Source organism: Camelus bactrianus, chromosome 9 (genome assembly GCF_048773025.1).
Source record: "Camelus bactrianus isolate YW-2024 breed Bactrian camel chromosome 9, ASM4877302v1, whole genome shotgun sequence".
Taxonomy (NCBI): Eukaryota; Metazoa; Chordata; class Mammalia; order Artiodactyla; family Camelidae; genus Camelus; species Camelus bactrianus.
In genome coordinates this window covers 28,080,023-28,094,015 of record NC_133547.1, presented here as the reverse complement: position 1 = coordinate 28,094,015, position 13,993 = coordinate 28,080,023, and the positions used below count along the sequence as shown (strand labels likewise).

Here is a 13,993-nt window from a genome sequence, read left to right as displayed (position 1 = left end):
AAATGTCTTCATACCTTCCACAGTACAACCATGAAGAAATTTGAGTGTTCTAGGTCTTTGCTTAAAGAATGGTTCATCGATTGTACCAAATATGCCACACTGATGAGGGATGTTGAAGGTAGGGGAGTAGGTAAGTGTGGGTGGGGAGGGCTATGTGGGAACTCTGTATTTCCTGCTCAATTCTGCTGTAAACCTGAAATTGCTCTAAAAATAAAGTCTATTTAAAAAAAAAAAGAATGGTGATGAGCAAGTGTTTAATAAGAAGGAGCAGAAGTTTCTGGGAAATGCCTAGTAGAAGTGGCAGCTCTTATAGTGTTCCCAGTCCCACCTCTTCTCCTACCTCAGATTTACCTCAATTTGGGATTAGCGCTCGCTGGCTGTGCACCTTTCTCCCTCTAACCCATTCTGCACACCGGGGCCAGATCAACGAACACACAGCTTAGCCCAGCAGTCCCATCAGTAGCCAGGTCACGTCCAGCCTCGGCCATGTCACACTACCCAGGCCCGACCGACCTTCTCTGTGCAGGCTTCATGCCTTGGCTTGCTCTTCCTGCTCTGTGCAATGCCCTAATATTAATATATTTCCTTCCCCACAGATCCCTACCACCAATAATTCCTTCTTCCCAAATGTCCTCCACAGCCGGGCTCCAGGCAAAACTAAGCTCTCCCTTCCCTTAAATCTTCCTGGCACTCTTGACAGTTAAATAGCTCAGTGTAGCATTCTAAACCTCCCAGCAAAGAGGAGGCAATTGTTACCTACCTCACATTTTTCTCCTGCTGGGTCCTGAAAAACAGCAGGCCCTCAGACAATACATGAACTGCTCATTCTCACCTATCCCTTCCGGGTTCCCTCATTCTGAACGTGAGCTTTTCTCTCCTTTAGCTTCTATTTCAACCGAACCATCCTCCAGGGTACAATCTGACAAATACTGCAGTCCAAACTAACCTCACTTCCCCAGTGGCACAGCATGTATTTGGATACCTGCAGTCGTATGTGGTTTTCAAATGTTGCTTGGTTCTCATGTTTATGTCCTAACTCCCCAGGACTGTAACATCCCCTAAAGAAATATTCACCGGACTCCCCCTTTCCCTGTCAAAATTCCAACTCTTTGAATTTATTTATGCTGCTTCTTCTCCTACCCCATTTTTTCCCCATCAAAATCCTACCATCCTTTAAAACCAAATTCAAATGAGATTCCCTTCAATAAATTCTTCGTTAATGCTTCTCTTAGATTTACTCTAAGTTCCTATGGAACTTTGTACCAACATTCCACAGTACTCACCATATTTCAACTCCAATTTAGTTCTATTTATTGCTGTGTACTGCATAATTTAAGCGCTCAGAGCAGGGAGGACGGTGTAACTCAGTGGCAGAGGGTGTGCCTAGCACGAGATCCTGGCTTCAATCTCCAGTACCTCCATCAAAAAATTAATCAATTAATTAAATTAAAAAACCTAATTACCTCCCCCCAAAATTTTTTTAAAAAAAGAATCCAGAGTAGGGCTCTTAAAAATTTATTTTTCTCTTATAAGCAACTCATAGGTTTTTCTATTCAAAATATAGTTGCTGCATTTAAATAAATAGCACAGAATGGTTTGAAAAACCCACTTAAGTGGGTTGTTTCCTAGAGAGAGATGTCTAAGTCCTAACTCCAAGTACCTGTGATTGTGATTTTATTTAGAAACAGGGCCTCGCCAAATGTAAGTAATTTAGGATCTTGAGATTATGTTCGTCCTGATTTGGGGTGGGCCCTTAATCCAATGACTGGTGTCTTTATAAGAGAAAGGAGAGGGAGATTGGACACAGAGTAAGGCCATGTATGGCCGTGTAAATCGGAGGCAGAAAATGGGATATATGTCTACAGTTAAGGAATGCCAAGGATTGCTGCCTGCTACCAGAAGCCAAAAGAGAGACATGGAATATTCTCCCTCAGGAGCTGCAAAAGGAACCAACTTTGTCACTATTTTGATCTCAGATTTTAGCCTCTAGAACCGTGAGAGATAAATTGCTGTAGTTTCATTCAAGTTTGTGCTAATTTGTTATGATTAGCCCTAGGAAACTAATATAAATAGCTTCTTAAATAGCCAGAAAAATAACCTTTCCATCTTAAAAAATAAGAGCAATAATGAAGTCCTTAAGAAATAAACACATTTGAGTTTTTTTTTTTAAACAAAAACTGTATTTTACTTGAACTTATGATAAGGTGGATCTTGTTTATAAATAAGCAGATCAGGGCAACCTCTCAATTAATAATGTCTCGCATTAAAAGTCCACAGCTAGGGGGAGTGATGAATTTGGAATTTGGGATTAACAGACACACACTACTGTATATAAAATATATAAACAAGTGCCTGGTGTATAGCATGGGGAACTATATTCAATATCTTGTCATAACCTACAATGGAAAGAATCTGAAAAACACACACACATATATATATATATATATATATATATATATATATATATATATATATGTATAACTGAATCACTTGGCTGTACACCTGAAAAACTGTAAATCAATAATACTTCAATTTAATTTTTTTGAAGTATATCATTTTAAAAATGTAAACCAAAGTTACACCCAGATATGCTGTAAGAAGTTCAAGACAATAATCACGACGAACAGATCAGATTCTATTTCATGAAGGTATTTTTCACTACAACATAAATCTTAACGTTGTTCTTAATGGTGAAGGTCCATATTTTCAGTGTAACTTGATATGAGGTATGGGTCACTATTTCGTTTATTCTCTAAAAAAAAAAAAAAAATGTAATCCAGTGGTTCCCTTTAACCCTTATGCCATGTTTCTAAGTTATCTAATATTTGCATTTTTTAAGTCAGAGTATGCTTAAGGAATACAAAGATAATTTCAATGACCCTCAGAAAATAAAATTCCGAATATAAATAACTGCTAATTTTGTTAATTTTGCTCATCTATGACACTGGTATTTTCAACCAGAAGATAAAATTTGATTATAACATGACTGACAACACACACATTTTCTCTAGAAAAGGCCAAATAAATGTAAATTATATCTTAAAGCACATTTTTATATTAAGTATTACTTTTTAAGTACAAACTTAGTTTTAATATTATCAAATTTTTGAAAATTATTTTAAAAATAACCTCAAGAAAACCAAGAGTTTGACCCTATTGAGACATTTTAAATTATACCTTCCAAAAGCAATGAATAGCATAGGTAACTTACTTTTTACATTTTCCTCAGTTATTTAGCCAAGATCAAAAAACAAACCAAATTTAGCTGACAAACATTACTGTATGACTTTGGTAAAACAATTATTTTCTTTGAAATAATGATCCTCTTAAGATTGACATTTTAAAGTTTAACTGTAATCAATTTCAGCACTTAAAGTACTAAAAAATTACTTTACTACAATCAATTTCTGTATTCATTTAACCTACAAAGTCATGAAAATCAGTACTGAATTACTGAATTGAAATACCATCTCCTCTCTATTCCTTTAGACAACTTTTATGACTATTAAATATGTGCATGTAATAAAACTGTTGTCAATTTGCTATTCTCTAAAATAATACTAGTCTTATGTGACAAGTCCAAAATAGAAAAATACCTATTCTCTAACAATAATGCACAGATAGCACAAGCCAACTCTAACACCTTGCTGGAAAGCAAAAGCCAGCCAGCTCATCTAACACTTACAAGAGGAACAGTTCTGGTTCCTGAATCCATCACCAATAACCACGAGTGTATCTGCAAGCACGCTGGTTTTGGGGTTTTTTTGTCATATAGTTTTGCCAACTTAAGTCAATCTGAAGATCATTAGAGCCTCAGAATAATCAACCTGCTCTAGCCTGTATTACACTTAGCTCACTTTTCCGGCTGTCGAGATTTCAAAAAACCTCAACCACTTATATGTTATAAAATAGGAAGCAAGAAAAACAAAAACTTGTTAATTACTCAAAACAATGATATTGACTGAAAAGAACAATGACACTTCCTTAGTCTTAAAAAGAAAAAGATTTGATAAAATGTCTGTTTTCTCATCAAGGATCAAAGTTATTTTCATCACTAACTTGGCACTTCTTTATTCTGAAACTGCTTTTGCACCTTCAGGAGACATGTGCGAAATGCCAGACTGTAACGTGTATGTAGATCAATTACATTTTTGCACCAGAGAAATGGATCCAATCTGCACAACCCATGGCCGAATTTGCTCCAATAAATGCATTTTCCGCAGTGATAGGCTAGGAGATAGCGGAAATTTTGAATTTAATCATCACGACAGCTGCTGACCCTTGCCTTGGCTACACATTCCTGCAGTTCTATCGCAGTTCTATTTTGCCATGGATTCTACAACCAATTAGGCTTCTTAATCAGGGCTTTAAATTCCCAGGTGACCAGACAAAGCCTTCTATGCCACACAAGATGTAATACAGAATGCTGAAGAATTTTTCCAACTCTAGGAACCTGTAAATGGAAGATTTTTTATTTTCTGTGTTCAATTATTCAATGACAGTTGAATAACTATTTTAGTTGTGTGTTTGGTAACAGAAAACCTAATGCAACCTATGATCATAAATATTTCAATCAAAATGTTAGTTTTTAAAAACTTGTGTTGAGTAATGAACGATTTTTTAAAAACATTTTACTTTTTTTCAAAGGAAATCACTCTTGAACCATTACTCAAGAATCTATAAACAAATCAGAATTATGGGTAACAAAAGGTTCAAATTTTTATTTACATCGTCACTATCTGTTTCAGGAAACCTTGCTTAAATTCTTCCCAGTCTACAGTAAATTAATAAAGATTAGAGTCTAGGTGGGATTGGCTGGAAAGGGAGAAAGGTGCACAACACGTCGCGAATAAGTATGGATTATTAACACGGAAACTGACAAAAGAGATACATGAAAAGCAGACAAATATAAAAGCTCTACTGAGCCTAAGTCCCTAAGACGAAGACTCACATCTGGATCCCCGAGAGGACGACCATTTTACAGCAACAGACAATAACCTGCCAGTGATTAGGAGAAGGTTACCATGCTAAGAATGGTGGTTTTTAAAACATGAAGTACTTAAGAAACTCTAGAAAAACCTTCAATGAAGCGGCATTTTAAATGTTTCTGACCTTTGATGGTTTAAAAGTTGCTTAAAAAGCAACTATAGTTTATAAAGAGGTATCAAGAATGAGTTTCTAATGAAAAAATTACTTTCAACTAGCTACTAGATAATCATTCAGATATTCTCAGTATTTTTTCCTTTTCAGCACCTGACATGATGGGCTAAGCAACCTTGAGAACAAAATAACAAAATATAAGCTAGTTTTATTTACTTCTCCAAGTCCAGGTCACACACAGGATCAAGAGGACTCAGGATCAAGCATAAACAACATCCACAAGGGAGCCGGCAGAAGCCAGCAGGGTGTGCAGACCCACCGCTCACAACGTGAGCTCCAGACTTACCCCACTCAGTCTTCTGGAATGTAGCTACACATTTGCCATGGTTTCACAGCATTGATCTTTTTTTAAAAATTTTGTTTTGTTTTGTTTTTTGAAGGGGGGAGGTAATTAGTTTACTCATTTATTTATTTTTAGAGGAGGTACTGGGGATTGAACCCAGAACCTTGTGCGTGCTAAGCACGTGATTTACTACTTGAGCTATGCCTTCCCCACTCACAGCGTTGATCTTAAGATTATTTTGTGTATGTTCCATGAACTAACTCACTGTCAGTACTGCTCTTGTGATACTTCAAAAAACTGAACAAAGGTAATGTACTAAGGAAAAAGATTTTTGTCAGGTAGAGTTGAGCTTTGGAGGACCACAAACCATTTTCTAAGATTTTTTTGACACACACCTCCCCTTCGCCGCCAAATGAGCCAATTTGTGCCCAATTACAGACTATATTCCCCTCATTGGGAAAGCATTATAGGTATAGGGGAAAACAAGGATCGAATTCTTTTTGGTAAGTACATGGAGCAGAAATTAGACTAATGATTTTGAACAGGATATATTTTTGCTTTATGCAATAAGTTTATTTTATCATTTATGAAGAATTTATTTATTTGTTTCCTTGCTTAAATCCAGTAGAAAATTTTCTTGAACAAGAAATCATTCCTTGAAGATCCTGCAAAAGGGAGGAGTTATTACTAAACATCCAGTTTTAACACTCATCATCTCCAACAAAGAGAAAATTCAAGGGTAATAAGCAGAAAGGGATTCTGTTGGGTAGAAGTGAGGGGTAGGGGAGAAAAACAAGAATGAGTTAGTTAATTTACAGTCTTATTCTAATTTAAAATACAACGACCGCATAGTATTTTGATCTAGTTATTGCTCCAAGATACTCTGATATTATGACTTAAAAGTTATAAATACTGTCCTTGCTCCCACCTGCCTGTTAGTTAGGGAGCCAATCAGTTTGCTTTCACAGACCTCCCCATCTCCAACTTTGTATCAGATATCTAGTTTCTTAACTGCTACTAATTAGAAAATAATCCCACAGTAAGACAAAATTCTCACTTTACATTTAACTGCCAAGTTTTCCTTTTCCTGAGGAAAGAACATGACTGATCAACTGCCAGAGAAGAAACCAAAGGAGATTTGTAGGAGTGTATTCATAGAAGTACTCAAATACAGTAAAAGAGTAAAACTTCCCCACACAAAGAAGGCATTTTTCACTATTTCCCAAAGTTGCAGACATCTTCCTTTGCCTTTGCATCTTCATTCAAACAACTCTAGAACCAGATTATGAAAGTCTACTATAACTATGCAAGTCAGATCATGTTCCAACCAAAAATGCAACAGCACCTAGTAGAAACTCAATCAAATAGCCCAAAACACAGTTAGCTCTACCCCCAACACTAATAGAACTCCTCTGAATACATACACAATAGAAACCAAAAATGCATAGTTGGACATACCTCGCAAAATAAAAGCGGGGAAAGAGAAATACCTTCAACTCACACATCAGTGAACATTTACTTCTGTTAAGCATTTAGTAACAAAATATATCCATAGCAAGATCTGACTTCATCACTCCTACATTGCAATTTATAGAAAAACTCTGATAGCTCATATTCTGATCTAGTTTGATCACCTAAGGGCCTAAGAATCCATATTTTGTTATTATCAGAGAATTTATAAAATGTATTATGAATAAAAATGGTATTAAAATTAATAAAGTATATTATTTTTACCTCTTCTTTCTGTACTCTAGAGCAAAGCTTCTTAGGGGAAAAACAAAAAAAAAAAGGAACTCCTTTTATGTGAACCCTGTCATCTTCTACATAGGTAAGAAGAAAAGAAATCATAACTGAAAAGTCTGAATTTTTTTCAAGTTTGGGGACAGGGGAACTGGAGATATATTGTCTTTCTAGTATAAAGTATACAAGCTGGCTAAACAGCTTATTTCTCCAAAAGTCATTTAAGATGAACACGCAACAATTATTAATATTATCTGGGGGACAAGAGGAAAATAAAAGCAAAGTTTTATAAACATTAATTCAAGTTAACATATTTATAATGGAATTGGAAAATCCTTAGCTCCCTGGGTAAATAAATGCAGTCATCTACTGCACCAGTGTGTATTTTCAGGCAAATACAGAAGCAAAACTCATTAGCTCTTTAAAAAATACACACATTTAATGTTGGTCTGTTTTAATTCTAAGTAAAGCAATTCCAAAAATACAAACTGAACATCAGAGCCATGTGAACCACCATGATAAAATAAAACAGACATTCACAATAATTACGTCTAAGACAGTTCAGCTTAATAAATCATCTTCCAAGTATACTAAAGAAAAAATTACTAAAAATACTGCTGGTGTTCAGTTAGAATTAAAGGACTTGGGGGAAAATGAAATAATATGATACAGGTGGAGTGATAAGGTTACACGGGATTTACATTTTCCATTACCCCTAGGTATAAACAAACATTCAAAATCAACACAAACTCTGTGTGTTATTCAAAATATTGCAGCTGCAGGAAAGGCAACTTTAAATTAATAGCTAGGGGAAAATCAAGTTTTGGTGGAGGTAAACAGAAGTGACAGTTTTTAATTTGCACTTTTGTAAAGCTCATTTATACCTGGCCAACCAGGAACCAAATGCAGGACTACGAAGTTCTCTGCTTCTTTTGGCTATAATGTGACAAGGAAAGGTCATCTTTTGAAGATGTTTAAAGAAATAAAGCAACTTCTTTATAAACAGTCAAATAATCAATCAATGGAATAAATAAGTACCCACCCACATTATACCCGCTCTGCAACCACTACACTTTACATATTTTCATTTTGGCAGCAAGTTCCCCAATTTTTAGGCTAAAATCGACCACTTTTAAGAGTAAAATGAATAGCCACCAAAATAAGAATATTCTTCTGTTTACTCTTTGGCTAAAAAAGAAAACAAACAAAACAAAAAGAAACAGAAGACAACTCTAACACTGGTGATAAAAGAAACTGTTTTTTTTTTTACATGTAAAATAAAGTTATCAATTTAAATCTTGGTACATTTTATAAAAACAAGAGGTAATGTTGTAATAAAACAGCAGTTGCCCGGGCAGACAACATACTGTTTGTTAACCCTGTGCAATAAAATACTTTGTTCACACTACACTTATTCAACATGACTAACAGTTACTACAGACATTTCAGGAATCTTCACGGGACTCCTATAGACTTACTGTTAAAACTGAGAGACATTTACAATCATAATGTGCCATGAAACTTGAAAACGTTACTTCTATTAGGAGATAATGTTCATACTATTTGAATTTGTTTTAGGTTCTGAACAGTTACAAGGACTGAAAGTGAAAAGCATTCTAAAAGCCCATGAACACTGTTGTTCACATCCTTCTCCAGAACACACTAAACTTGTCTGACACATTTCTCTTCATACATAGCAAGCAACAGCACCCAATAAAAGCCTGAGAAGAAATGCTGCTGTGTAAATACTGCAACTATTCCTGAAAAAAGAATTATGGGATATATACTCCAAAGCTGCCCATTCCCATAATTTGTATTGCATAGGTCACATAGTCAATCACACACATATATATACACGTGTGTATATATATGCACATGCAAAGAATATATTAAGACGACAATGAAGTCTAGTCACAGAGCAATTTACAGGCTCAATATATTTTTTTACACTTTGCTTGAAAGAAAATTTCAGTATTTTACAGTCTTTTAGTAGGCATTATATACACTGCACTTTATGAAATCTAAAAGTTATTGAAATAAATTCTTTCCAACATTTTGGTAACAAAACAGACAATGTTTCTCCAAATCCTTGTGCTATCTACATGATCTGTTTGCTCTGATAACCACAAATCACAAAAACTGACTCAATGGAATAATTAGAAAAATTATCTAACACCATGCATGGGTTTGAATCATTTTTAATATCCTATCCTAGAAACATTCTACAAATCTTAAGATTTAAAAAATTAAGTCTCTGTTCTGATTTTTAAAAGATATCTTTTTATGACAATATCCATAACATTGACAGGTACATGTTAAGGCTAGTATCATCTCCTTATGTGAATTTTTTGACTTTTTTTTTTTTTTTAAGAAAGATAGTAAAAGCCAGACTCCTTTAGGACTTTGAACTGTACCTACAGAAAATGAGAGTGCAGTGAACATAATGTTCAGTCCTACAGTCAGGATGCAGTTGCTCCTTCCCATTCCACAAGATACTGCACCTTTCCATCAAGTGTCACCCGACGAGCCAATACGCGGTACTTTTCACCACATGCTATTCTACCTGCAGCACCAAAATAACTGGTAATGGAGTTTTTTAGATGATTGAGTTGTAACTCCTGATCTGCTAAGTTATTCAAAATCTCTGTGTTGAGTTCGTCAAATTGGTAATCATCTTTGCCTTCGTCATCTTTTACAATTTCTGAGTTCTGAGTCTGGAGTGCTCTTCTTGGAAGACGACCCCTTCTCCTCCGTAAATGCGGTATTGCAGCAGGCCACGATCTTCCTGTACGAGTTCTTTTTCTGGAGTCAGACAATCTGAAGATCAAAAAAGGCCACAATTATCTACTAAGCTTATAAAGCATCCTTTACCCACACAACATGTACTCTGATTTATTTTCTATTACTTTAAGTAACAGAAATCAGAAAATAGAAAATCAGCCAAATCAAAATAACAAATGTTAAATAAAATGGATTATCACTCGCCTTCGTTAAATTCAATCGTCTCCTTGGGGCTGACCTTTGAAGAGCTTTTCTTCCTTAACTATGTGCTATTAAGCTTAAAAGAATCAGAGGAAATTTTTGATTCATGAGGCTAACGAGGCAAATTCTAACCAAGAGGCCCTATTCGTAAGTCACGTCTTATCAATAGTTTTATCTTTAAAAAGAAGACAGTTCATTCATTCATTCAATGCAACAAATATTTAACAAGCACCTACTACATACAAGATACCTTTCTGTGTCCTTAAACTGATGTAATGAACTGGAATAAACATAAACTAGATGTCAGGGTACCCTAGGTCTAGCTCAATGTGATACTGGCCAAATTCAAATCCTCTACATTCTCTTAAGTGAAGAGATGAAGCGAAAATGGTTGAACTAGATTATCGTTCAGTTCAAAAATTCAATGATTTTATGATCTTCTAAAACAAGGGCAAAATTTAGCATAATAGCTAAACTCAAAGACTTTATAATCAACTGCCCAAGTAGACATCCCAGCTCTGTATACTTGCTAAAAAACATGCCATCTTGGGCTTGTTACCAAAAACCCTCTCAGTTTCCTTATCTGTAAACTGGGAACAATGCAAAAGAATTCTGTTGTTTGTTGTTTTAAGAATTAAATAAGGATGTATGTAAGCTTAGCACAATGCTTGGTAAGAGGGCCAAAAAATAGCTCACATTATTATTATTATTCACAAATCACTTAAAAATAAGTTATATTTTAAGCCTTTAAATACTTATCATTTTGTATGATTTACAAGAGCAGTTTTTGAATTATGAACAAAAACAAGGGAAGTATAAGACTTGTAAGCTCACAGCTGTGATCCCAAGTAAACTAAATTTTTCACACCTGATACATCACACTTAGGAAAAAGCTGTCCTTCTGCAGAGTTAGGTTAAATGAAACATTAGAGAAGTCTGCTATTGCTAAAAATCTTGAGTTTAAAATCGTTTTACTAACAAAAGGATCTGTAGGCCTGATTCTGACTTAATAAAAAAAAAATTCAAGATGGGAGGGAAATAGCTCGGTGGTGGAGTGCATGCTTAGCATGTTTGAGGTCCTGGGTTCAATTCTCAGCACCTCCATTTAAAAAAATAAAATAAAAATAAAATTTAAAATTCAAGCTTTCCTAAAGCAAGGCACACTTACATATTAGAAGCATAACAAGGTCTCCCAGAAAAGGGCACACCTATAAACACCAGGGTATCTCTTCTCTGTGAACGTAGCAAAATTCCTGACAAAGTAGAAAATGTTTGTGCTCCGAAAAGCAAAAAATACTCAGAAGAGTATTAATAACCTAAGGAATCTACACATAGACTGTTTCTCAGAAGCTGAAAGACAAACTTGTATCACTTCCAATTGCTAAAATTTTATTTACTCCTCACTTCACAAAGAAAAGGCGTAGAGGAAAATTATTTAAGAATAAGGACGTGAAGTATCTACCCATAATGCCTGGAGATGCTAGATGAGGTAGTTTCTTTTGCACCGGAAGCACCCGTGAAATCCACATCTGAGGTATTGGATGAATGTGCAGCCCCCTCAGTTCTCCTGAGACAAAAGAATTTAAATGGTATAACAACTATATTACATCAGAGTAGAAATACTAATGCCCACCCCCCCAAGAAAATTCCTAGAACGGCAGAAAACAACTTTCTATTTACCCTGTAGGACAAGGTAAATCCAAGGTAGGATTCTCTGAAATTGATTCCTTATCCTAGAAAAAAACAAACAAACAAACTTAAAAGAATGGTTCTAAAGTCAGCTGAAAAGATGTTAGTTTCTCAGTAATTTCAAGCCAATGTCCTCTTTGAGAACATATACCAGTACATCCTCTTACCAAAGGTGGCTCAGCAGTTTTCTGAATCATTTTTCTTGTATATGGGCCAGGTGGACGACCTACAGATTTTTTCTTTCCTTTTTTTTCTATGCCATTGCTTACTTCCCTGAAAACAGAACACCATTATGTATTTAATCTCTGCATAAAGAAAACAAAATCACAATGAACAATATACAGTTATAGCTCTATGTAAATGTTATATAGTTTGATATTAATGGTAATATAAAAACAAAGTTAAGTTGAATCTACAAGTTCAGTCAAGTTCATAGATAACACATTTTAATTTAAATGTTTAAGAGATATTCACATATGAAGGTTTAAGAAAAAAGTTCTTTAATACAGTTCTGAAAAATATGTACCACCTAAAAATTTAAAACAAAAGCAAAAGCATCAAACATACTACTATATTGGATGGAAGGTTTCAGAACTCCTAAAAGTTCAATTATTTTGTTTAGGTTGGTACTATGTAAGTTCTTGGGGGATGTTTTAAGAATTTACTACTCAAAGCGATTATGAACTTAGTAGTTAACTTTGTGCAGCCATGAAATATCTATGTTACAATACAGTAGCTATAAACAGAAGTAGCCTGTGGGTTCCTGAATGACACTAATCAGAAAGAGGATGAAGCCCAGGATGGGAGAATGTAAAGGAGGAAAGACTCCTTCATATTGGGCAGGGAAGTCATTCAAAGGGCAAAGTTAGGAAGACCTAGAAAACCATTTTTGAGATATAAAGGCAAATATCAAGGAATAGGAAGAGGAAAAAAAGGCAATAGGTCAAGGACATCTCCAATTAATAGGACAGAAAAATGGCAAATATCAATATGCAAAACATCTATTTCATCTATTCAACAAACACTTCCATATAAAGGGGATATTAACAATAGGGATACAAAGATGTTCCCGTGCTAAAGGGTTCACAGTATAGTTAGATGACAAATGTGTATATAAGCAGGGTAATAAAATGGGCTAAGGACATTATCCAGGAAAATTCAATTAAAAAACAAAGCAAAGGAACAATATTATCTCATAGGATAGAAAGAGGTGACTGGAGAAAACTAGGAAAGACTACCCCGCCACACACCCAACTAAGGCTGGGGAATAAAGGTGGAAACAAAAAAAGGGAAAGTAGGGAAGCCAGGGGTACAAAGCATAACTAGACCTATAATCAGAAGTCTCAAGGATAAAACCAATGGAGTCTACATCTTTTTTTGACAGATGGCCTACAAAATATTTACAAAGGACTCTTGGTCTAAAGAAAACTCTCTTAGATTAAAAGAACCAATTCATACACAGGACCCAGAAGGAACTGAGAATGCCTTCAAAGAAAGCTGAATCATTACATGGTGGCTTTAAATGAAAACCTGATAGCTACCACAGTTGAACTGTCCTATCAAAATCATGATAGAAATGAGAAAGAAAGTTTGTGGAAAACTTTTTCCTAATTCATAATATAAGCAATTGCTAGCACAGGATTAATGACAAAATCTGAAAGTGAAAGAAGTCTTTTCTTCAGGAAAAACAAACCCTTAAAGTAGTATCTACTTTATTACCAACTCAAATGGATATAAGGCACTGTCAACTCTCTCAGACCTTGTATTGCTCCTTTAACTTTCCTCTCAGCTATCTTTGCCTTTTAATTTCACGGAGAAAACAGAAGCTACCAAGCAGTGACTTTAGTCATCTTCCAAATGCTAACTCTACAGTAGAACTAACATTTGTACCTATCTTCTCCTTTTCCACCACATTTCAACAGAAGCATCTAAGTCCTCCTGTCAAAGGCCATTCCACACTATGGCTCTAAATCCTGTCCCTTCTGGCTTCTCAAAGACTTTACAGTACCTTCAATCACCTACCCCCTCTCCTACAGCAATCTCCTCTTCTCCACTAATCATTCCTACAAGCACATACAAACAGGTTACAATTATCTTCCATGTATTCAAAAATCATCACTTGATTACTCCCATCCCCTC

At 35.2% G+C, this 13,993-nt stretch overlaps 1 protein-coding gene across 5 annotated transcripts in view; it reads right to left on the bottom strand.

Annotated features, from left to right (window-relative positions):
• Window positions 1-7,601: 7,601 nt before the first annotated feature.
• Window positions 7,602-13,993, bottom strand: part of MTF2 (metal response element binding transcription factor 2) — a 57,617-nt gene continuing 51,225 nt past the window's right edge. For all 5 annotated transcript variants that reach the window (XM_010950403.3, XM_010950404.3, XM_074369975.1 and 2 more), the window contains 4 exons: window positions 12,022-12,127; window positions 11,846-11,898; window positions 11,628-11,732; window positions 7,602-10,000 (listed from right to left, as the gene is read on the bottom strand). In XM_010950403.3, the coding sequence (XP_010948705.1) occupies window positions 9,643-10,000; window positions 11,628-11,732; window positions 11,846-11,898; window positions 12,022-12,127 (622 nt within the window). In that variant the 3' untranslated portion in view covers window positions 7,602-9,642. The remainder of the gene's footprint in view (window positions 10,001-11,627; window positions 11,733-11,845; window positions 11,899-12,021; window positions 12,128-13,993) is intronic.